Source organism: Podarcis vaucheri, assembly GCF_965113315.1.
Source record: "Podarcis vaucheri genome assembly, chromosome: 9".
Taxonomy (NCBI): Eukaryota; Metazoa; Chordata; class Lepidosauria; order Squamata; family Lacertidae; genus Podarcis; species Podarcis vaucheri.
In genome coordinates this window covers 45389922-45412085 of record NC_138767.1, presented here as the reverse complement: position 1 = coordinate 45412085, position 22164 = coordinate 45389922, and the positions used below count along the sequence as shown (strand labels likewise).

General features: G+C 40.7%; 1 protein-coding gene and 1 long non-coding RNA gene across 20 annotated transcripts in view; one reads left to right on the top strand and one right to left on the bottom strand.

Annotated features, from left to right (window-relative positions):
* The window catches only part of LOC309540428 (uncharacterized protein), a 110732-nt gene that overhangs the window by 17509 nt on the left and 71059 nt on the right, over positions 1 to 22164 (bottom strand). For 11 of the 18 annotated variants that reach the window (XR_014223241.1, XR_014223244.1, XR_014223245.1 and 8 more), the window contains one exon: positions 19088 to 19224. Coding sequence is in view for 3 of the 18 variants with exons in the window: in XM_082237305.1 (XP_082093431.1) it covers positions 19088 to 19224 (137 nt within the window). In the remaining 15 variants the exon portion in view is untranslated. Of the gene's footprint in view, positions 1 to 19087; positions 19225 to 19747; positions 19767 to 19872; positions 19964 to 21492; positions 21621 to 22164 lie in introns of those variants that run through there. The other 7 variants (XR_014223243.1, XR_014223246.1, XR_014223247.1 and 4 more) reach the window with 3 other exon arrangements.
* Positions 2309 to 4636, top strand: LOC309540458. Of its 2 annotated transcripts, XR_014223310.1 has the most exons (3): positions 2333 to 3138; positions 3188 to 3773; positions 4011 to 4636. It is a non-coding gene; the product is annotated as an uncharacterized lncRNA (long non-coding RNA). The 2 variants fall into 2 exon arrangements; XR_014223309.1 differs by having other exon boundaries at positions 2309 to 3773.

The following is a 22164-nucleotide window of genomic DNA, read 5'->3' as shown; positions in this document are numbered from 1 at the left end:
CCCTAATTTGCTGAGCTGTGGTGAAGATGAGCAGGCAAACGAAGTGAGCTAAAAGCACTAACCTAAAGGACATATTAAAAACAATTTTGTAGTACCATATTTGAGATATAGGAAAGGCCAGCCACTGCCAAGTATAGGCAGTATAGGAGCATTTGCAAAATGGTTGAAGGCAAAATATTTTGGATTTGTCATTCATTCCTGATAACAACATCGAGCATTTTGTAAAACATCACACTGTGCAAAGAGTTCACGTAAGGAATATATGAATCCATCTGCAGATGCATGGTTATGTGTAAAGGAAGTCAAAGACGAGTGTGCCTGCCTTTGAAATGCATGATAGGTTTAACTGAAATGTTGACTATGTGCGCAGGATAGATTTCATTTCCATTGATTTCAAAGAGATTTAAGCTCTCGTGTTGTTCTCTGAATGTTTCATATACACATGGGCCATTGTTACGAACGCAGTCCTTCCTCCTGTGTTCCCCCCTTCACTCCATTCTGTTATGATTGGCACCTTCTTCAATCAGCCTGAAATTTCAGCAATAAGCCAGTAATGGCTCCGGCCAATGGGTGTAACTAGTATGTGGTACACAGAGAAAAGTTCATTGGTGAGGACATGGCAATCTGTCAGAGTTTCCATTGCAAAGTATTTGTGAGGGGTTTATATATTGGTCTTAAAATGTTTTTCTGAACTGAGACTACTCACACAGGTGCTTGAGGGTATTTAAAATTGGATAACATTTAATGACATAACGGATTGTCTTTAATCTTGATTTTCCATTATGCACACTGTGTATATACAGGATTGAAACAGAAAGCCTTTTAAGTACATTTCACAATTTATTTAACACTTTACAAATAAGGTTTTTTTTATTTTCATGCCAGAAGATCTATTTAGAAATTCTGCTCATACCTTTTACAAATTTTTAAAAGAAGTGGCGTCGCAACCAATGAAACTGTGTAAATTCCCCTAATAAGTATGTCTCAAGCCAGCAATAATTCCACTGTGAATGCAAAAACACTCCACATAGTACTAAGACCTAGTTTAAAAACCAGAAGTTTGAGGGAGGGGTTAAAAATAATAGAATCCAAATTCATATCACATTAGAATTAAATTTCAAAAAGCACTATCCAATACTTCAGGATTTAATACATGAACATTGAGGAGTATTTGGTTATATGGTTAGCTCAGTTGGTTAGAGTGTGGTATTGTAAATGATGTGGCCATTTAGCAAAGCTGGACTTGCCTTCTTGTTGACTCCACACACACACTCTTTGCACAAGAACCTTTCCATGCTTTTTCCCTCCCATTTTCTATTCATCCCTCGGGTTTGTACAGCTGAACTTTCTGTCCAGTTTAGCTCAGATTGCTCGGTCAGTAGAGCATGAGACTCTTAATCTCAGGGCTGTGGGTTCGAGTCCTACATTGGGTGAAAGATTCCGGCATTGAAGGGGGTTGGACTTGATGATCCTTGAGGTCCCTTCCAACTCTTCTATGATTCTGTGCTGTTGCCTGCAACAAAACGTTTTGTTGGATGCCTTTGGCATTTCATGCCACTGAGGCTTCACTTAGACTTGAGTATGTCCATGTTTTAAACATATTTCACAAGTGTATTTATTTTCACTTATGAGAAGATGTGGCCCTCAGCTATAGTAACATATACATTATTCATAACAGCACATATCAAAACTTGCGCAGAATCAATATGAGGTTTCTAATAACTGGTAACCTTTCCCTTTGAGCTTTTTGTCCAGTCCAGCTCTAAAAGAGCTATTACTTTTAAATCCTTATAAATCTGTGGGAAATGATATTATTGATCCTTGATTTTCCTCTTGCTGCATAATATATTATATAATCCACTGAGTGGAATATTTAACATTTCCTGCAGAAATGTAGATATCTCATCTTGCGGCTATGCATGTTTATGGTAAAATAAGTCTCACTGAATTCAATGGGGCTGATTCCAGGGTCAGCATATGTAGGATTGCAGTCATGCAGCCCAATCCAATACAAGTTTACTCAGATGAAATTCCCACTGAGTCCAGTGGGGCTTAATCTCAAGTAAGGATGCACCTAATAACCCGCTCAGAAGTAAAAAGCAACTGATAAGCGTGCATAGGATTGCATTCACACTCATGTAAATAAGCATGACCAAATAAACATGCGCTTCTTTCTGAAGCAATCCCAGTCAACTGGGTCACACAGGCATTATGATACCACCACCCTGTGGCCAATCAGATTTGACTACATAATGATGTCACAAAGCCAAATCAAGCAAAGACAATGCTTTGCATCCTAGGTAATAAGATGACATGATGGTTTGAACATTATGTACAAATAGCACTTAAGATTCTAACAACACCATCCTATACATGTCTATTCAGAAGTAAGTTCTGCTGAGTTCAGTGGGGCTGACTCTCAGGAGAAGGTGTATGGGATTGTGCCCTAAAATCATTGTTTGCTGTTAATGTAGGAAGAACAAGAGTAAAGAAATAAGTTCGTGGGAGCAGTTGTTAAATGGTTAAATTATCCTTCTCTGGAATTTTAAAAAACTAATTGGGTTTTTTTATGAAACAAATTAAGTTGCTTATTAAATTATTAATTGAGGAAGCTTTGTGTCTGTACATTGCTGGTAACTCGGCAAATGGCTTTCCAGTATTATAAGGTTACCAGATATGAGATTTAAATAGGCTAGATTACTCATTTAAATTGAAAGATGCTTTTTTATATATATAAAATAATATAAAGGATTTTAAAATATACTTTAGAGAAACAGTGGGGAAGGTTGGTGCATGTATGTGTATGTTTTACTGTGCTGTGGATTAAGGAACCTCGGCAGCCGCATCCTCTCAGCCTATCTATTCACAGAAAATTCAGAACACTCATGCTGCACTCTAGAAGTAACTGTGGACATTCTACAAGTAACGGTGTGTACATTCTACTCACTAGATATGGAGTGCTATTTTTCTAGAGAAAGAGGTGCACACCATGAACACCTCCCTTGTTCTCTTAGAATGGCAATGGCGCCCAGCTGAGAGGTGCCGGAACTGAGTTCTGGTGAGTTCCAGCTGGAAAAAAAGCCCTGTATATATGTAAGATGGCCCTCAAAAACTAAGGAACTGCCCACATCTCATGTGGTTCAACCTCCAGAGAGAGAGAGGAAGAGAGAGAGAGAGAGAGAGAGAGAGAGAGAGAGAGAGAGAGAGAGAGAGAGATTTCTGCTCAGGCAGCAGCATTGTTAGTGAGTGCTGAGCTAATGAATCAGCACATCAGTGCTAAATCCAGGATCTAAGTGTAGATAAGCTCCCTGTTCTCCTAAAGAGCAGGGGCATCTTGGCAAAGCCCCGCTCTCCACGCTCATGCCGAAGCCAAGGTTCCAAAGGAGAGCCTATGTTTTGAAACCCTGGGTTTTGACCCCTTCTCTTCCCAATCCACCCCACTGTCTGGGACCCTTATAAGGAGATGCTGCAGGGGAGAGGCATTGCTGCAAGGGGAGAGACTGCCTTTGGAAAGAACCAGAGGAGAGGGCAAGAGCTTGTCCACCTGCTCTGTCCACCCACTTCCCCTGCCTAGGACACGTATGAGGAGGATCTGCCTGGAAAATGGCTGCCTGACCTGACGAGCTGAGGGGTGGGGAGGCATTATTTTCCCTCTGCTTTTGCTATTTTGAGGAGAGCTGCTTTCCGACAGCAGAAAGGATGTGTTTGAGATTGAAGATTTTTTTCATAAAGCTGCTCTTGAGATTACTGAGCAACTGCTGTCTGAAGCTTGCGTAAGTTGTGTCTTCTTGTGAGAGTATTTACCCACACATTTAAAGCACTTGGCGTCCCCCAAAGAATCCTGAGAGCCATAATTTGGTAAGGGAGCTTGGAATTAAAGCTCTGTGAGGGGATATTACAGAGTTATTGGGCGAGGGTGAAGCTATGTGCTTTAAATGTGTGGTGAATGTCCTTTCAATATGTGGTGTGGATGTGACGTCCGCAATGGTGAGTATCTCTTTCTTTGATAGATCTTCCCTTTCCCCTGACAGGAGAATTAGCAAGACACCAGAATCAGCTACTGGAGCAGAAGGGGAAACACCAGAAATCACTGCAGAGGGAGGAGCAGGAACAGGAGCAGAAGAAGGAAAAGTTGAGTGGATGAGAGTCCGGAAGGCTCAAGCCATGGCCAAGGGGAAGGCGCTTCTCTCTACCCTTCCCATAGAAAATGTTGCAAGTCTGGGTCAGGAAGGAATAGCAAAGCTGGCGAAAGCAAAGCTCAAAGAAGATCCAAGAGAAGGGCCTGCCAGCCTCAATATGATGAAAGTCCTTAAGTAGTCCCTCTCTTTCCAGTGGACTGTTTTCTGTTGTGGGGTCCTCTTTTCCACCTTGTTTTCCTTCAACCCTTTGTTTTCGTTTTGGACAACTTTGGACCACATGAAGCTGGGTCATCCCTGCAGGATGGGCAAAGGTCTCTGCTGCCTGGGATCAGACCCACAGTTCAACTTCAACCTGCCTCCTCCTTCCCATTAAGCAAGCAGGACTCTAACCACTGGGTTCCTCTCTACACCAGAGGACCAAGTCCCTGGCTGCCTTGCCTCACATTAAGACAACTGTTTAATGTCTTAAAAAATACAACGGCAGCAAGTTTTCTCTAGCTTGTTTTTGCAATTGTCTCCTAGAAATGGTACGTAGCTCAGGACTCATACTGCTTACTCATAGAATGGTTGGAAGTTGGAAGGGACCCAAGGTTCATCTAGTCCAACCCCCTTCAATGCAGGAATCTCAGCTAAAGCATCCATGACAGATGGCCATCCAACATCTACTCCTCTCTTGACTGATCATATCTAGTACTTCCCTTCCTAGCTTTGTGTACCAACACTAGTAGATTATAAGAGCAGAGCAGTGAGGTGGCCAAGTTTTCAGATGATTCCAAATTATTCAGGGCAATGAAAATAAATTGCAAAGAACTTTGAAAGGTTCTCTCCCAAATGGGTGATAAGGCAACAAAATAGCAGATGTGGTGGGGAATGGAAACCCTAAAAGGACTGGGGAGGAATCAGTTTTAAAGAGATTTAGAGACAGAATTTGATGCTTCTGACCCGATCAAGCTTTGCTCACATCAGACAGCCTCTTGTGTTGAACTTTCACTTACAGTATGTCCAAGCTAATTGTGCATTGCTAGTTTTGCTGGTTTGACTACTTAAGATGCAAAAACGGGTAGAATAATAATAATAATAATAATAATAATAATAATAATAATAATAATAGTTATTTACCAACCCTTCATCCCAAGGTCCCAGGGCGGGTTACAACATTATATAGACAATGCATAGAAAAGAGTCAAGCCCCATACTGTACTATATTTGTGCAGCATAATTCTATCTGCATCGATACAGTATTTTTATACAATTATATCCATTGTTGTAGTATGTATTTGTTTATGTGCTGGTTACCATAAGAAATATGGAGTGTACATGTGCATAATATTATGTTGTAGTATTATAATGCCCATAATATGCAAGAATTAATAATCCTCTTAGCAAAACTTGTTAGGAAAAACTTTCTCATGATCATGGAACAAGATGGGAACAAGAAAATATATGTGGATGGGCTCAATACAGATATTTTCACAAAATTTCATCCCTACTTCAGTGTAAAGTGATGCACATCAAGGGAAACAAACCACTAAGCTAGCAGTGACTTACTAGGAAAGAGATATTGAGGTCATTGCAGTGGAATCAATGAAATGCAGACTCAATGTGCAGCAGCAGCAGCAGCTGTGGAAAGGCTAAGGATCGCTAGGAAAGGGATCGCAAATGAAATTGCCATTATCGAAATGCCTGTATACAAATCTATGGTGAAAAACCACATTTAAAATACTATGCACATTTCTGGCTGCTGCATTTCAACAATGATATTGTGGAGCTGGAATGGGTGCACAAACCACGAACATGCTCAAGGTCTGGAGGTTGTGCTATGTCGTATGTTCCATAGAAAATTTCCCAGCATATTCATCAGAGCTGGGTGTGTGCATGTGAAAAGTGGCGAGAAACACCCCCCACAATCTTCAGTGGGGTGAAGAAATTCGTAAGAACCTTGGGGGCAAAGACTTGTTTCAGGCAAAGAAATTATTCTGCCACCCACTGCTTTCTTTCTTTTTTTGAAAAAGAAAAGGGGATCAAGTTCTTATTAAAAATAGACAAGACTTTTCCCAGAGTGAGCCTGGGCAAATCTCGTATGAAGCTCCCCTTCCCCATCATTACTTAGTCTTCCATCGTTATAAAAGCATTCTTTCATTTCTTTACAAAAATTACCCTGATTTTGCACACATTCACCCATTTGCCGTAGGCCTCCCCCTCATGTATTAGTTGTTTCTATGATGCACAGGCCCACTCACATAGGATTATGACATCACTGGGTAAAAAAAAACACATTTTCATAAGGAATAGTTTCAGCTGGCTGGATGTTTTCAGCTGGGTGGTTGCTGAATATTATTTTCTATGAACAGAAGTGCCTATTACTTTCTTCCTGAATTTGTGCTTAGCCTTGGAATAAAATAATTTTGCTGAGAAATACTTCTGCAAGTTATTGTAGACACTCCTGTTTAAATCTGCTATAGGGAAAGTTATTAGCTAGAATGTTATTTTATGCTTCTGTGGTTGAATATATTGTGTGTTTCATGAGTGTGTGTGTGAGAAAGGGGGGGAGCATAAAGAGCTGAATCTGTGTTACAGTATATGTTTTGTTGGTCCAATCAATTCCTACTAACTTTGTTGGTTCCTGCTCTATCCTGGTTCTTATGCCCTATCTGAATAAACTCAGATTGTACTATCCTGATTCATGGTAGATTATGTGCCAACATGATCGGGTTGGGGAGGAAAATGGGGCTTGGGGGACTCTAAATTCAAAGCTCAATTCAAGCTCCACTTTGTGTAATTCTACGCATATTGTTGGCTCACAGTTCCACACATAGAGCTGCCTATGAAAGCCCCATGGCAGACATTTGGGCAGGCACAACTCCAACCCACTGAAATAAAATATATCACCCTTTACACTGTGGTGCATCTCAGTAATCTTGTGTGCTTTACTTATTGTAGAAGCAAGCAGGGATGTTCATTTCTGTGAGATTATAAAGAGCAACGTGATGGATTTCTATTCCTGTTTTATTCTGAGAGACTTACATGTGTTTGTACTTCTCTGCAGCACTATAACTGAGGATAGGTATCCTTGAAAGTGATTGTAATATATATGGTATTAGTTTTTCATTTCTCATGGGGAAAATCTTCTTTGCTGAAACGCAAAATTTGGTTTTGATCCAGAAAATGAAAAGCTGCTCTTCCTATTAGTAAATCCAAATACACTGTTAACCTCGCAGTGTGAGGTGGATTGAAATGTTTGCTGCTGTTTCAGACTGCTACTTAAGAAAAAAAGTAATGCAGTTTAGATCAAACATATATTTATGTAAGTGTTGTTAACATTATGCTACTTTCAGAACTCTATTTTCTCTGAATATAGATTCTGGTATTTAATTATGAATTTATGTCAGTACTCTACCCTTCTGAATCTGTTTAGGATACTTTTTATGTCAGGGAGAAAAGATAACTGACAATTTCCCATAATGCCTCAATGACAAACTTTTTTGAGCCTATTTAGTGCCCTTGTTTCCCCAACACCTGCTGTTTAGGCACATCTCTGAGGGCAAACGGACAACTGCGAATGAGGACAATCCTTATTGGATTAGTCATAAGGGTGTTCGGAACTATTTGAGGCTTTTGGACCGATCTAGGAGACATCACTATGCCAACCAATCATATCTGACTGTGAGATAGCTTCACCAACAGCAAATGAAATAGTTTAAAACAGCTTGAAACACCCGTATACCTTTAAAGGAACAGGTCTGTTTCTACAGCCATAATAAAAATTATCCAAAAAAGTGGGGACGGCATTTTCCACTTTCATTTTTAGAGCTGCATTTTCATGGTTAGTCATCCTGGTCTCTCATGAGATGAAGACGATGATGACAAAGAAACCATCACAACAAAAACTAAAACAGCAACAACAGTTTGTTAACTCTGAATAAAATGTTCCCTGAAAATGGTGTGTAGTTCAGACTTATTCCTAATTTTTACCCTGGAGGGGGAAATATAAGTGTGAAATGAATACACTATTAAGTAATATTGCAGGAGAGAGAAGCTTGAAGAGAAAGAAGTACCGTATATTGATCACATAGTTTGACCCTTTCTGTTTTGTCAAAGGAAAGGTCAAATAATTAGCATTTCACTTTTCCCGTGGCCTGAAAGTGGGCAATATAGTTGCGTTTTCTGTAACATCACTTTGCACCGAAACTTTTGATAGGTGATATTATGGTGGTTTTCCCCCAAAAGCAATGGCTAAAGCCAGAGATCAAGATCAAGAATTCAAAATAAACACACAGCTTTTTTTTTTTTTTTTGTTACATTCTAGGATATGTTAGCTATATATTCCTCCTGAATCTGTAGGCCATTTATTTATATAAAATGATATTCTATCTGAATATTTGAATAATGTTTCTGCTCTCTGTCAAGTGTAAAGGATGATTAAAATTACACTGCTTGGCAGCTATAACCATAACACATGTAAATAAAGCTGACATGTGCAGGAGTCAGATAAATGCGGGGAAGCTCAAGTTTCCAAGCAGGTTGTCTGACCTTGGATAAAGAAAGCACAACAAGAGCAGTGGCTCTTTGAGTGGAAGGCTTTCTCTCTTCAAGCACACACACACATCCTCAATCCCCAATGATTTCCAGATCTGCTCCAGAAGTGATTGGAATGGTAAAAAAATAGAATAGGTTCCGTCTAGCCACCCACACTGTTCCCATAGCTAGCACAAGCAGAACCTGACTGCAGTAGCATTCCCCCTGCCTGTGGTTCCCAGCAACTGCTATTCAGAGGCATGTTGCCTCTGACAGCAGAGGCAGAACATAGCCATTGTGGCTAGCTTACATGTAAATAGGGTTAGGCATGCAGCCTCTTAGTGGAACCCAGTTTATACTGAAACCAATGGGACTTAAGGCATGAGTAGCTCGTCCCACTCATTTCAATGGGAACCAAGTTCAACGGACTGACAGTGCGATCCCATTCAAATTTTGTTTAGTTTAACGGTGTTGTTCCCAGCTAAGTAAAGTACAGGACTGGGGTCTTAATCTGGACTCAGCTTCAATGAATAGAGATAGCATGGATAACATACTTGAATAAGCAGTTTTCACTGCAGTGTTCTTATTAAGAGAATGTTAAGCTTTGTGAATCAGTGCCAGTGTGAGAACAATGTGCTCATGCTCATACGCCCATGCATATATGCCATGGGTAGGCAAACTAAGGCCCGGGGGCTGGATCCGGCCCAATCGGCTTCTAAATCTGGTCCACAGATGGTCCAGGAATCAGCGTGTAGGTCTTAGGGACAGTGGACCGGCCCCCTGCTGAAAAAGTTTGCTGACCCCTGATATATGCTGTGTCCCTTCAATGAAGCCTGTTTGAATCCCATTTACTGCTGCCTGTTTAAATCCCATTTATTGGTATCTGCCTCTTCCTTCCCACCATGGCAACAAAAATGCAAAAGCAAAAATCATTCCGGCTGAGCAGTGTACTTCCTCTGTCTTGTAAAGCAATAGAACAAGCACTCTCTGGACTGACTGATTTATTTTGAAGTAAGAATTTGAACAACAGATGTTTCTAGATTTGGGTCTTTTCATTCTTTTTGTAGGGACTGCAACCAATGTGTGAAATAAAGGTGTACCTGAGGAATGCTCTTCAATTTTCCATGACCCTTGACCGCTGGGGCAGGCGGGTGGCGCTATTTCCTCTGTAATTAAGAACACCCAGGCCTTTCCATGACATGTCTCTACCAATGGGGGCAGCATCAGATTCCCATGTCCCCTTGCTAATTAGTCATTTCCACACATGTGTGGCTTGTCATCTTGCCAACATGCATGAGACAGCATCTCCTATGGACTCTTTGGGATTGGCACTTCTAAAAAAAATCCCTCCATCATGTAGTACACTTCTTGTGTATATGATTATATTTGCGGAAGTAATCCATAAACGTTATAGAATTGACATCTCAACAGGATCACATTCTATAATATAAATAAATCTATTCCACAAGTATCATTAACAGCCAAGTGCTTATATATATATATATATATTTGCTTTCGTAGATTTTCACGGGTACAGGAATGCAGGTTTTGGTGTCTTCGGGTGTCTTCCCGTGTAAGAGTCGGGGTGTCTGTGCGACGTTTCGACGAGGTCTCACTCGTCATCTTCAGGCTGGTGCTTTCGGCTTCTTGTTACTGGAACAGAGCAGAGTCTGGTGTTTGAGTTCCTATAAATACTGTTGAGGGGTGTGGTGTATAGCCTCCAACGTTCTGGGCAGAGAGGAAGTTCCTAGATTAGTGTGCCTTTTCTTCTTTTGTTCCTTAATTACTTGAGGGATATCTTGGGTGATTTCATGAGTGATATTCTGAATACCACTGGGTGGGTCATTAAGTGTAGATTAGTTGCTAAAGCTTTCGTGTCTTGACCTCTTGAGCTTGTGAAGAGTTTTTCTGAGAAGATGGCTGTGCTGCATTTAGTTGTGCTCTGGCTTGGCTTCGTGTATAGGGGCGAGCTGTGGTTTTGTGCCTTGTGCCAGCCAGATCTGTGTAGGGATTGCAGGGGGGTGCAGCATCCGGAGGTGCCACTATAGTTTGGCTACTGGATGGAGTCTGTAATATGTCTGTGGAGAGGGTCTGGGTTTGGGTCTGGTGTGGTTGATTGGTGACGGCGTTCTGTGTGCCTCTGGTTCTGGTGTCGGTTTTTGTGGGGAGGGCTAATTTCCAGATGTCTGGCAGGCGGGACGTGTCGTCACGCTTGTTCATGTTGTGAGGGTGTTTCTCTATCTCGATGGCTTCCATGATTATTCTCTTGTGGTGATGTTCCATGTTAAAGAGCAATTTGGAATCTGCAAAATTAATTTCGTGTCCTGTTTCTTTCATGTGTTGGAAAAGAGAGGAAGTTTTTTCTTCTTTTTTGACGGCATTCTTGTGTTCTGCGATACGTGCATTTATTCGTCTGTTTGTTTGTCCAATGTACGTGGCTGGGCAGACTTTGCAGGGTATTTCATAGACCCCTTGGTTTTCCAGCTGGATTTTGTCTTTTGGGTTTCTGAGGATATTGGCTATTTTTTGGTTGGTGCAGAAGGCTGTTTTGATATTGTGTTTATGGAGGATTTTGCTGATTTTGTCTGTAGTGCCCTTGATATAAGGAAGGAGGGCCATGCCATTGTTTTCTTCTGTGTCTTGGTTTTTGGGGGGTGTTTCTTTTTGGATTAGCTTCGTAACCCTGTTTTTCTGGTATCCATTGGCGATTAACACCAACCAAAAAATAGCCAATATCCTCAGAAACCCAAAAGACAAAATCCAGCTGGAAAACCAAGGGGTCTATGAAATACCCTGCAAAGTCTGCCCAGCCACGTACATTGGACAAACAAACAGACGAATAAATGCACGTATCGCAGAACACAAGAATGCCGTCAAAAAAGAAGAAAAAACTTCCTCTCTTTTCCAACACATGAAAGAAACAGGACACGAAATTAATTTTGCAGATTCCAAATTGCTCTTTAACATGGAACATCACCACAAGAGAATAATCATGGAAGCCATCGAGATAGAGAAACACCCTCACAACATGAACAAGCGTGACGACACGTCCCGCCTGCCAGACATCTGGAAATTAGCCCTCCCCACAAAAACCGACACCAGAACCAGAGGCACACAGAACGCCGTCACCAATCAACCACACCAGACCCAAACCCAGACCCTCTCCACAGACATATTACAGACTCCATCCAGTAGCCAAACTATAGTGGCACCTCCGGATGCTGCACCCCCCTGCAATCCCTACACAGATCTGGCTGGCACAAGGCACAAAACCACAGCTCGCCCCTATACACGAAGCCAAGCCAGAGCACAACTAAATGCAGCACAGCCATCTTCTCAGAAAAACTCTTCACAAGCTCAAGAGGTCAAGACACGAAAGCTTTAGCAACTAATCTACACTTAATGACCCACCCAGTGGTATTCAGAATATCACTCATGAAATCACCCAAGATATCCCTCAAGTAATTAAGGAACAAAAGAAGAAAAGGCACACTAATCTAGGAACTTCCTCTCTGCCCAGAACGTTGGAGGCTATACACCACACCCCTCAACAGTATTTATAGGAACTCAAACACCAGACTCTGCTCTGTTCCAGTAACAAGAAGCCGAAAGCACCAGCCTGAAGATGACGAGTGAGACCTCGTCGAAACGTCGCACAGACACCCCGACTCTTACACGGGAAGACACCCGAAGACACCAAAACCTGCATTCCTGTACCCGTGAAAATCTACGAAAGCATATATATATATATATATATATATATATATATATATATATATATATATATATATATATTTGCTTTCGTAGATTTTCACGGGTACAGGAATGCAGGTTTTGGTGTCTTCGGGTGTCTTCCCGTGTAAGAGTCGGGGTGTCTGGGCGACACGTCGTCGAAACGTCGCCCAGACACCCCGACTCTTACACGGGAAGACACCCGAAGACACCAAAACCTATATATATATATATATATATATATATATATATATATATATATATATATATTCATATATGAATGACTTGGCTATGATTCGCAAATCATGAGAATGACTATGTACAGTATACATTATCTCCTCCCCTTTTTTTATTTAATTATATTTAACTATATTTTGACTGACCTGTACTTTGACAATAAAAATAAGATATGGGGCAGGAGAATCCTGGGATTCCCGGTGCAAGGTGATGGAAAACTGTTAAGCAGAATCTACAGTAGACACGGCTTTTAATACATACATACACAAATATATATGCTGTTTGTTTAACTTCTCCATAACGCAGATAATTTTGGGGATTCTGGTTCGAATTAGCCCTAATCTATAACTGGCCTATTTACTGTAAACTGCTTGAGATAGCATCCATTTTGAGTGAAGGGAGGCTGTAGTAGCACGGTACTACATATGCTACCCTAATTTTACCATATGGAACATAGTTATATATTTTTGTATCTCATTTTCTTTTCCTTTCAAGTTCTAAACTATTCTTCATTCTGGCTGTACATTTTACTGGGTTGTGCTTTTTCATTTCCCCTGCATTCCCCCTCCCCCCAGTAAAGAAAGAAAACATAATTCTGATAATTTTTCCAAACATTTCTTCTACATTGCTTGCTGCCTTTAGATAATGTCCCAAAGCTCAGCCTTTTTATCTTGTTTACTTGATCATTTTTATTTTTTCTTCCTCTCAAGTGCTTGTAAAAACACATTAAATCAGAAAATTCTCCCCTATGGTAAAATCTTATTTGGATTTTCTGTTTAAATAAGGAGTTTATGTTAGGTCACATTAATAATGTTTCCAACATGTTTCCTTTCTGCCTAAAGAAGGATCTAAGAAGATGTTGTTTTCATGACAAAAAGGAATGAAATATGAGGACAATAGTCAGAAATTAAAAGGAAGTCCTCTGATCCAAACCTTTGCTCATAGGAAGACCGTGTCTCTTCCTCTTTCTTTGAAATTGACTAGTTTTGGGGGAATTGTATGGAAGACAACGGGATTTTAAACATTTGTAAAAAGTTATAAAGTCAATGTCTGCTTCTATTCCACTGAGGGCTGAGTAAGATCTCATACCCCATAAGATCTGAGACAGTAGCTATAACTTAAAAAATTAAAGGAAAATCTTGTTTGAATTTCAGATGTAAAACCAGAAAATAGGCAATTTTAGAAGAGAAAGAAATGCAATATATTTTGACCTCTAGTATGATTGTCTATCATACTAGAAGTTTTTATATCAAACACACTTGGGCTAGATCTACTGATGGGCCAAAGATCTACTCATGGAAGGATGTGCAGGTGGAGGTGGGAGTTTCCAATGCCATTTCTCTCTGTAGACCTCTGCTCTAGCTGAGGGATTCTGTGGAATAGCATGGGAGGGGAAGGAGAAGATCTCAGGAAGGAGAATCAGCAAAAACTGCCTTACCACTTACCACTTACCATTTACGTGGGAATCCACTTACAAAGGTCTGCACTGAATCCAACCTATTGTTCGTTGAACTTGTAGCTTAAACTTATAAGACTCTGGGTCTTATAAGAGGAACATCTAATTTAAGTATTAACACAGCAATCCTACATATTAATCAGGAGTCCTGTTAAATTCAATAGGGCTTATTCCTGGTGCGTGGGTATATTCAATTGCAGTGCAAGTGAAGTATGCTCATAACTATTTCTAGCATTCATTTGTAACAATGCTGCGAATGTTTTTAATTACAAGGTTTCTTCATCAGCAAAGAAAGCAGAATGCAATTCTGCGCATGCGCAGTTGGCATGCAGCCAATCGGCACCCAAAGCCAGCTGCTTTGTAGGCATATGTGCAAAAGTTTAAACCCCTTAACCTCACCGATAATCTCACTGATTGTTGTGAAATGAAATATGAACTACAATGCCAGTAAGTGCGCTTGCAGAATTTCTTTAATATTCTTCTCAGTGGAACGTTCACTGATTGCTGTTATTGACATGTCCAGACCACCCAACTAAAGCCTTTTATTTGGCAAATGTCTACTCTATTTGAGTCACTTCTGTCTATTTCATACAAATGTTTGATGCGGTTTTTGTTCCTGGATATGGTTGGGAAGAGAGGCAAGACGGCAAGATGAAAAGGTGCACACATAAACGACATGTTCTAAAAAAAGCTCATACTGACAAAGTCAATACTGTAAGAAAGGGAGTTTACCTATCACTACCTATATCCTCATTCACCTTGTCCAGTATGGCTTCATCCATTACATGAAGTACTGATAAATCAGTGTTTGAGTGTCTCGAAGCTTGGAATTCAAAGCTTTTTCATTCTTTTTCCACATAAGTCAGTCCAACTAAACTACCAATGGTTGGTCGACTTGGCAGAAAAAGGGTGAGGACCAAAGGTTAACTCCCTTGAAATGTATATTATTTTCTGCATTATTTTTAAAAAGCCAAAATTACAACAGAGAGGGGAGAGAAAGGGTGAATTTCAGTGCCACGGCACTTCATTCCTTACGGAAAACGAATATTCCTGAAGGAAGCTGGGCTGGCGAAGTCACACTCGGCCTGGAAGCTCTTTCCCTTCATTCTTCATCGAAAAGTAGCCAGTTGCTCAGTTGTAACTTGTAGGTTTCGGAGTAAATGGGAATACTGGGTTGAAAGCCGAGGAGTTTGCCTCAACATGAAGAGGCAGCTTGCCCACCCAACAAACTTTCAATAAACACAGATGGACTGTTTAGAGGCCTATAAAACATGTCCTAGATGACTAAGCCCATCTTTCAACACAGTTGAGTGTCTCCTAGAAATCCTGTTGAGAGGAAACATGGGAACATAGGAAACTGCATTAAACTGAGTCAGGCCCACTGGTGAATCTAGTTCAGTATTGTCCACATGGACTGGCACCGAATCTTCAGGATTCAGGATGGGGATGTTCCCAGTCCTACCTGGATATAGTAGGAATCGAACCTCCTGGGACCTTCTGCATGCAAAGCCAATACCCTACCACTGAGCTATGGTTCTTCTTTAAAATATAAAGGTGGTGCAGGGCACCCTCTCTTCCCTAGGACCTTCTAGCATGCAAATCGATGCTCTGCCACTGAGCTAGAGTCCATCCACAAGTGGGTCAATGCAGTGTCCTTCATGGGCATAGCCGTGAGGGGGGCAGAGAGAGGCAGCTGCCCCCCTAAATCAATAAAAATCAATAAAAATACATAGCTAACTGAGGTTCTGCCCCCCCAACAAAAGGCCTGCCCCCCATAACAAAAATCCTAGCTACGCCCATGGTGTCCTTGTTAGTGTCTGAAGGAATGTGGGAGTTTTGTTTTTTTTTAATAAGAAATTTATTAAGATTTTCAAAATATTACAAAATAAAAATAGAAAAAAGAAAAATACAAAATAAAAATAATTAAAAACAACTCAGTCTTTCCATTACTTATTTTTCATTAGCTTGTTTCCCGGACCTCCTCGCGCCTCCCTTTTTTGTATTCCAAAATGGAACATGGGAGTTTTGTTCCAGAGGGGGAAAGAAAGGCAAGACTCTTTTCAATAAACAATAAAAGAGGGAATTTGTTATTTCACTTTGTAATGTCAGAAGCACTCCCCAGCCTAAAAAAGCAATGTACACAAGGAAAGTGCAACATGACAGTGCTGCCCTCTGTTCATTTATAGTTGCCTTTTAAAAATATGCTTTCTCACTCTTTCTCCTTTCATAATTTCATACTGCACAAAAGTAATCTGTCCTTAACAACGTGGTTGCCAGGAGATGTGAGGTGCCCTTATACGGCTATAGTCTCCCATGCTGGCCTCCAAGCAGATGCAACTGGCATTCGATATGTTGAGAGTTATCATACTTAGAACATAAACTTTGAGCTTCATCTCAAATTTTATAACGCCAATGTCGACTCAGTTTTGGAAATTCGCTCCTCCTTGCGAAGTCTGACAGCCAAAATGAAGTATTTCCGTTGCTTTTTGTGTTGTTTCCTTCTTTTTCTTTTGCTAAGTCAAAGGTAGCTGTGCTGCAGATGTTGGTAGACTCCAGCTCCCAGCATTCCTAGCTGCTGGCCATGCTGACTGGGGCTGATGGGAGTTGGAGCCAAACAGCCTCTGCAGGGCATCACATTATCTATCCCTGTGCTACACAATTCCAAAGCCAGATTTCCCTTTTAACGCTTCAGACCTTGCCAAAATTTTGCAAAACACTTCACTCATAATATATTTAGGTGGCGTTTTGCAAATGCAGGGTTCTTTAAAATAAACACACACACTAGCCACAACCACATAGGGAAAGGTAGATTTTAGATCCACCAATGCAGTGACCAGATTCATTACTTCAATTTGGGAGGATCCTAGCTACTGCCCACTGCTTTTTAGTACGCCCAATGTAGGATGATGGCTAAGCCCCATTAAGTTTATATTTGAAAGGGAAGCTCAGCCTTCCATGATTCCAACATTTTAGGACAGAGGAGTCCTGAGTGTTTGGCAGTCAAAAACAGCAGTGCCAGAACTGTGATCAAGATACGGAAATCATTTTGGTGCGAATCCAGCTTTCAAACCATGACAAGGATGCAATAAAGTATTGACTTCTCCTCTGTATTGTTTCTCATTCCTTCATAATTTGATCGTACCATCACATCTGAAGACTGATAGCTCTGCCAGGCGTTTTGATACTGGTGCCATTGCCAGCTGGAAAGGCCACTGAAGCCTGTTTGAAATTAACTGACCCAAATCCTGTTTTTCCTGGATGATTATATGAAAGGCATTGTACTTTTTATTACTAAAAAGCATGTTATCCCTGGCAGCATTTTGAAAGGTGGGAAAAAAACAACAGAAAAAGTTAGAGCTCTTCTAAAGAATAATATGTAGTGATTTCACATCATTACTGGACGCCCTCCCTCTCAGTGAGAGAAAAAAAAAACTATTTGTTGGACCCCAAAGTGCTCTTCCACATGTAAAAGGTGTTTTTCACTCATGTGATGTCTCTTAAATTGCTTGTTCACACATTACTCTGAACACAGAGTGTCTTTGCACATGTGAAGGTGTTTGAAAGAGTTTACACTAGGCAGAGGGCCTTCTCAGTAGTGGCACCCTCCCTGTAGAATGCCCTCCCATTAGATATCAAGGAGATAAAGAACTGTGCAACTTTTAGAAGGCATCTGAAGGCAGCGGTGTATTGGGAAGTTTTTAAAGTTTGACATTTTACTATGTTTTTATGTGTAAGCTGTAAGCTGCCCAGAGTGGCTGGGCGGGGTATAAATATTATTATTATTATTATTATTATTATTATTATTATTATTATTATTATTACACTTTTTAATTTGTATAGCTCATCTACTGTGTTGCACATTCTTTGAATGTAGGATTGAGTGAATATGTTGGAGTCAATTTTGCCTTCTCACAGTTTCTCATTTTTCCAATCTGAGGTTCTCCACATTAATTTGCAATCCATTTTTTTAAGCTTTGTTCATCAGCATTTTAGTGCAAATCTCCTTACACATTCTCGTATGGAATTAATCCTGATATATACATTTTTGAAAAGCATTTCCCCATAATACAATGGGGGTTTGTGTGTCATTTTCACTAATATATGAATCTACAGCCACACTGTATGATTTTTTTTGGTAAATAATACTTGGCTGGAGAAGTGCATTGCAAACTTCAGAGCAGCACAATTTTTTGCGTCTTTCAGTTTGTGTGTTGTTTTGTAAAATGCAAATTAGTAAGTTCCCTTTAAATGTGAATTGAATTTCTCCCCTAACCCAGTTGAATGTAATGTGTGAACATGCCTAAGAATAGGAAGCTGGATCAGATGTCGGATCCATTTCATTGAGCATCCTATTAGTCTCAGTGGCGAACCAGATACCCATTAGCAAAGCATCATTTATCTGTGCCAGGTAAAAATTGTAACACAGGTCCCTTTCCATACCCCTTATAGGCCCTGTCTGTTATGAAAAATTTGAAGATTCATGCTGTCGTTTAGCTTCTTTGGTTCCCATTCTTTAAAGTCTTTATATTTTGGCTCCCTGATTTGTGTACATATATCCTGACATGGCTCCTTATAGAGTCATACCTCAGGTTACGAACGCTATGGGTTGCGCGTTTTCAGGTTGCAGACTGCACCGAACCCGGAAGTACTGGAACAGGTTACTTCCGGGTTTCGGTGCTTACGCATGCGCAGAAACACAAAATGACATAATGTGCATGCGCAGAAGCACCAAATTGCATCATGCATGTGTGCAGACGCAGCGCTTCAGGCTGCTTCAGGCTGCCTCCTGCACGGATCACGTTCGCAACCCGAGGAATGACTGTATAGTAATTATACAAATCACGAATGCTTTTCAGTGCTTTCCCTGGGATCTAGTGTGAGTCTTAGACAACGACTGATGTTTGTAGGGGTCTCTTCAGCTAAAGAGAGATGTATAAATACTTTAAACTAATGTTGGCCTCTTCTGTTTATGCTAAGAAAATACTACCAGTAGAAATATGGGACTTACATTTCTCAAGCGAGCAGGTCATAGGTGGTGGTGCACTTCTGTCTGTTGAACCACAAGTTGGACAGCAGGGGTGTGGCCTTTCCGATGTTCTTGAACTGCAGCTTCCATCATCTCTGACCATTGGCTGCTGGCTGGGCCTGATGGGAGTCAAAGAACATCCAGAAAGCCACTTAGTTTCCTCATGCTTAGTCTGGAGGTCCCTATACAATTGTGCACTCTCTTCCTATCTCTCTCTCCCCCTCTCTCTGTGAGGCCTCCACTGTAGAAAAGGACCCAGGTTGAGCACGCTACTGAGAATATTGCTGGTTCTATTCTAATACCCCTTCCAATTGGCTCAGCAAGCCTTACAAGAACTAGACACCCTATACAGGTGAGAAGTCTATATGGATATCTTGAAGCAAGCAGCTGACTCCTAGCATTGTGTATTTTCAATTGCTAAGATACAAAGAGATGGAATGAATGGTTGTTTTTGCTAACTGAGCACCCACTATGTCTATGATTCCGTCTTTCATAAAGCATATATTATTACTCTTGAAACACAGCCACCTTTCAATTCATTCCAAAAGAAGCATTCTCAAATGGACGTGGACTGATTAAACAAGAAGTGCATTGCACAATATGGTAATTTGCGAAAAGCATTTTCCCTCCCTCCCCGCCCACCTGCCGTGTGTCAGGTGTCATTCACCAGCCCTGCACATGCTTCTCTGACACATTCTTGTTTGAGTCAGCACTGTGCTTTTGAGACTTTGGCCTGAATAGCTGGATGACCGGCTGAAGCTGCTCACCAGCTCCGATCACATGTTATCAGTGAAAATTTTTCTGCTGCGTTTGTTTCCTTTCATTGTGTCCTCAGGCTGACCATTTCCTGCCAATGTCCTTTAAGCAACGAACATACAGAGAAGATCAGGGTCAGTCCTCTCGCTGCTTAATCTTCACTCATGGATTGCAAAGATAATGTCTTTAGTAGTAGTAGTAATAATAATAATAATAATAATAATAATAATAATAATAAAAATAAGAATGACAACTTTCTCTTTCTGTGTGCTGCTTTCTAAAATGACTGGAAGAACTTCTATTAAGAACAACTGCTGAAATAATTTTTAACAATATCTGTCTTGGTTTTAATGTGCAGAATAGAATATGCAGAATAAGACCGCCTAGTATAGTGCACTGACATGGAAGCCAAATACATTCAAATGTTGTCTAATATCTGAAGGCATGCCAACAGAATTTAATTTTTAATTTAAATAAATCTCTTTTGAAAGCCTTGCCGAACTGTGTATGGAGCATTCCAATCTAGTGTTCTCCATGCACTATGTCACATTCCCCCTGTATCATCATCATCATCAAAATATCTAGTTTATATAGGCTCACAGCAATCATTTATTAAATCAAAATAGGTCTCTGTCAAAGTGAATATTTTATTGATTGAACTAAAAAGTCATAATTTCTAGTCTTACTGTCTCATGATCATCTGTTCACCACTTAGCTGGCCAGATAAGACATGTAGAATAACTGTAGCCATTTATTACTTGCAGTTACTGGAATTTGGGCCTGCTTTATTTAACAGAAAGATAGATAATGGTCCTACTACAACCGTATGCCTGAGCAGCAGCCCTGTCTAGCAGTGCAAGGCAGATTATTGGTAACATAAATCCATTGTTTGGGTGGAGGAAAATAACTATACAGTGGTGCCCCGCAAGACGAATGCCTCGCAAGACGGAAAACCCGCTAGACGAAAGGGTTTTCCGTTTTTGAGCTGCTTCGCAAGACGAATTTCCCCATGGGCTTGCTTTGCAAGACGAAAACGTCTTGCAAGTGTTCTGATTTTTTTTCGCTCCCCCCCTTTTTCTAAGCCGCTAAGCTGCTAATAGCCTTTTAGCCGCTAATCCGCTAAGCCTTTAATAGCCGCTAAGCCTTTAATAGCCGCTAAACCGCTAATAGCGCTAATCCGCTAAGCCGCTAATAGGGTTGCTTCGCAAGACAAAAAAAACACTAAACGAAGAGACTCGCGGAACGGATTAATTTCGTCTTGCGAGGCACCACTGTAATCCAATCTTCTCTCCCCACATTCTACCCTCCTACCTCTGAATATATGGTTTGTGTTATTGCCAGTAATCCGACTGTTGTGCGCACCCAGGCTGTGGTTGCTGGACGAGCCTTTCTGGAATCAGGAATTCTGCACACAGTGAATCCTTAAAGCTATCCATGCGGCCTCAGTTGAATATGTGCATTTGAGCACATAGCTGCCCAATACTGTAGCTTTCCTACTGATTATTCAAGTATCTTAATTTGCTAGCTATCAACCCAGCTTCTAAACAGGGTAATAGCATCATAATCTTGTTCAAGAGAGAATGTGCTACACAAATTCTTCCTGAGCAAGAAGTACTTGTTTTGTACTCTACCAGGAAAGAGCTGGGTGAACACTGGTGCACATCAGCACATGCAGTTTCATAGATAGATCCCCAGGCTTCATGTGACATTTGATGTCAACTGCTGAGGTTGCACAGGACATCTAGCATCTAATGAAATCCTACAAAAGAAATGGGGAAAGTGATCAGCTACCCATTTGCAAAAGAGCAATAAATCTTCTCCATGCATTTTCATTTTCATTTTGTGCAACCTTTTTCTAGGCTGTTTTTCTTATCAGAGTTTGTACATCATGGATATCTCTGTAATGTTTTTGTACATAATCTGTATAGGCAATATATGTTTTACTATTTAGGCTTTAGTTCTCTGAGCTGCCTGCCTGACTTCCTGAATCTGAGGCAGAGCTCTCTCCTTTTTAAAAGTCGTATGTTGCAGCTGTGTCTTACAATTGTTTAATTGCCCATAGCTTCTTTTTATGAAGATGCTGACCAGCCCAAACCACCATAACCTAATAATTACAATTCAACAATGCTCTTTCCTCGTAGTTCTGTTCTTTCTTTCTTTTTTAACTTGGCAGGCAAGGCTGTGGAAACGAATCAGTACACAATGGCTTCGAAATCCCTAAAGCTTATTCACCCAAGAATAAAAGCCATTTCAGTATCCAGCACGATCTAAATTGTATAGAGAGCTAAGGAGGTGAGAGGTGG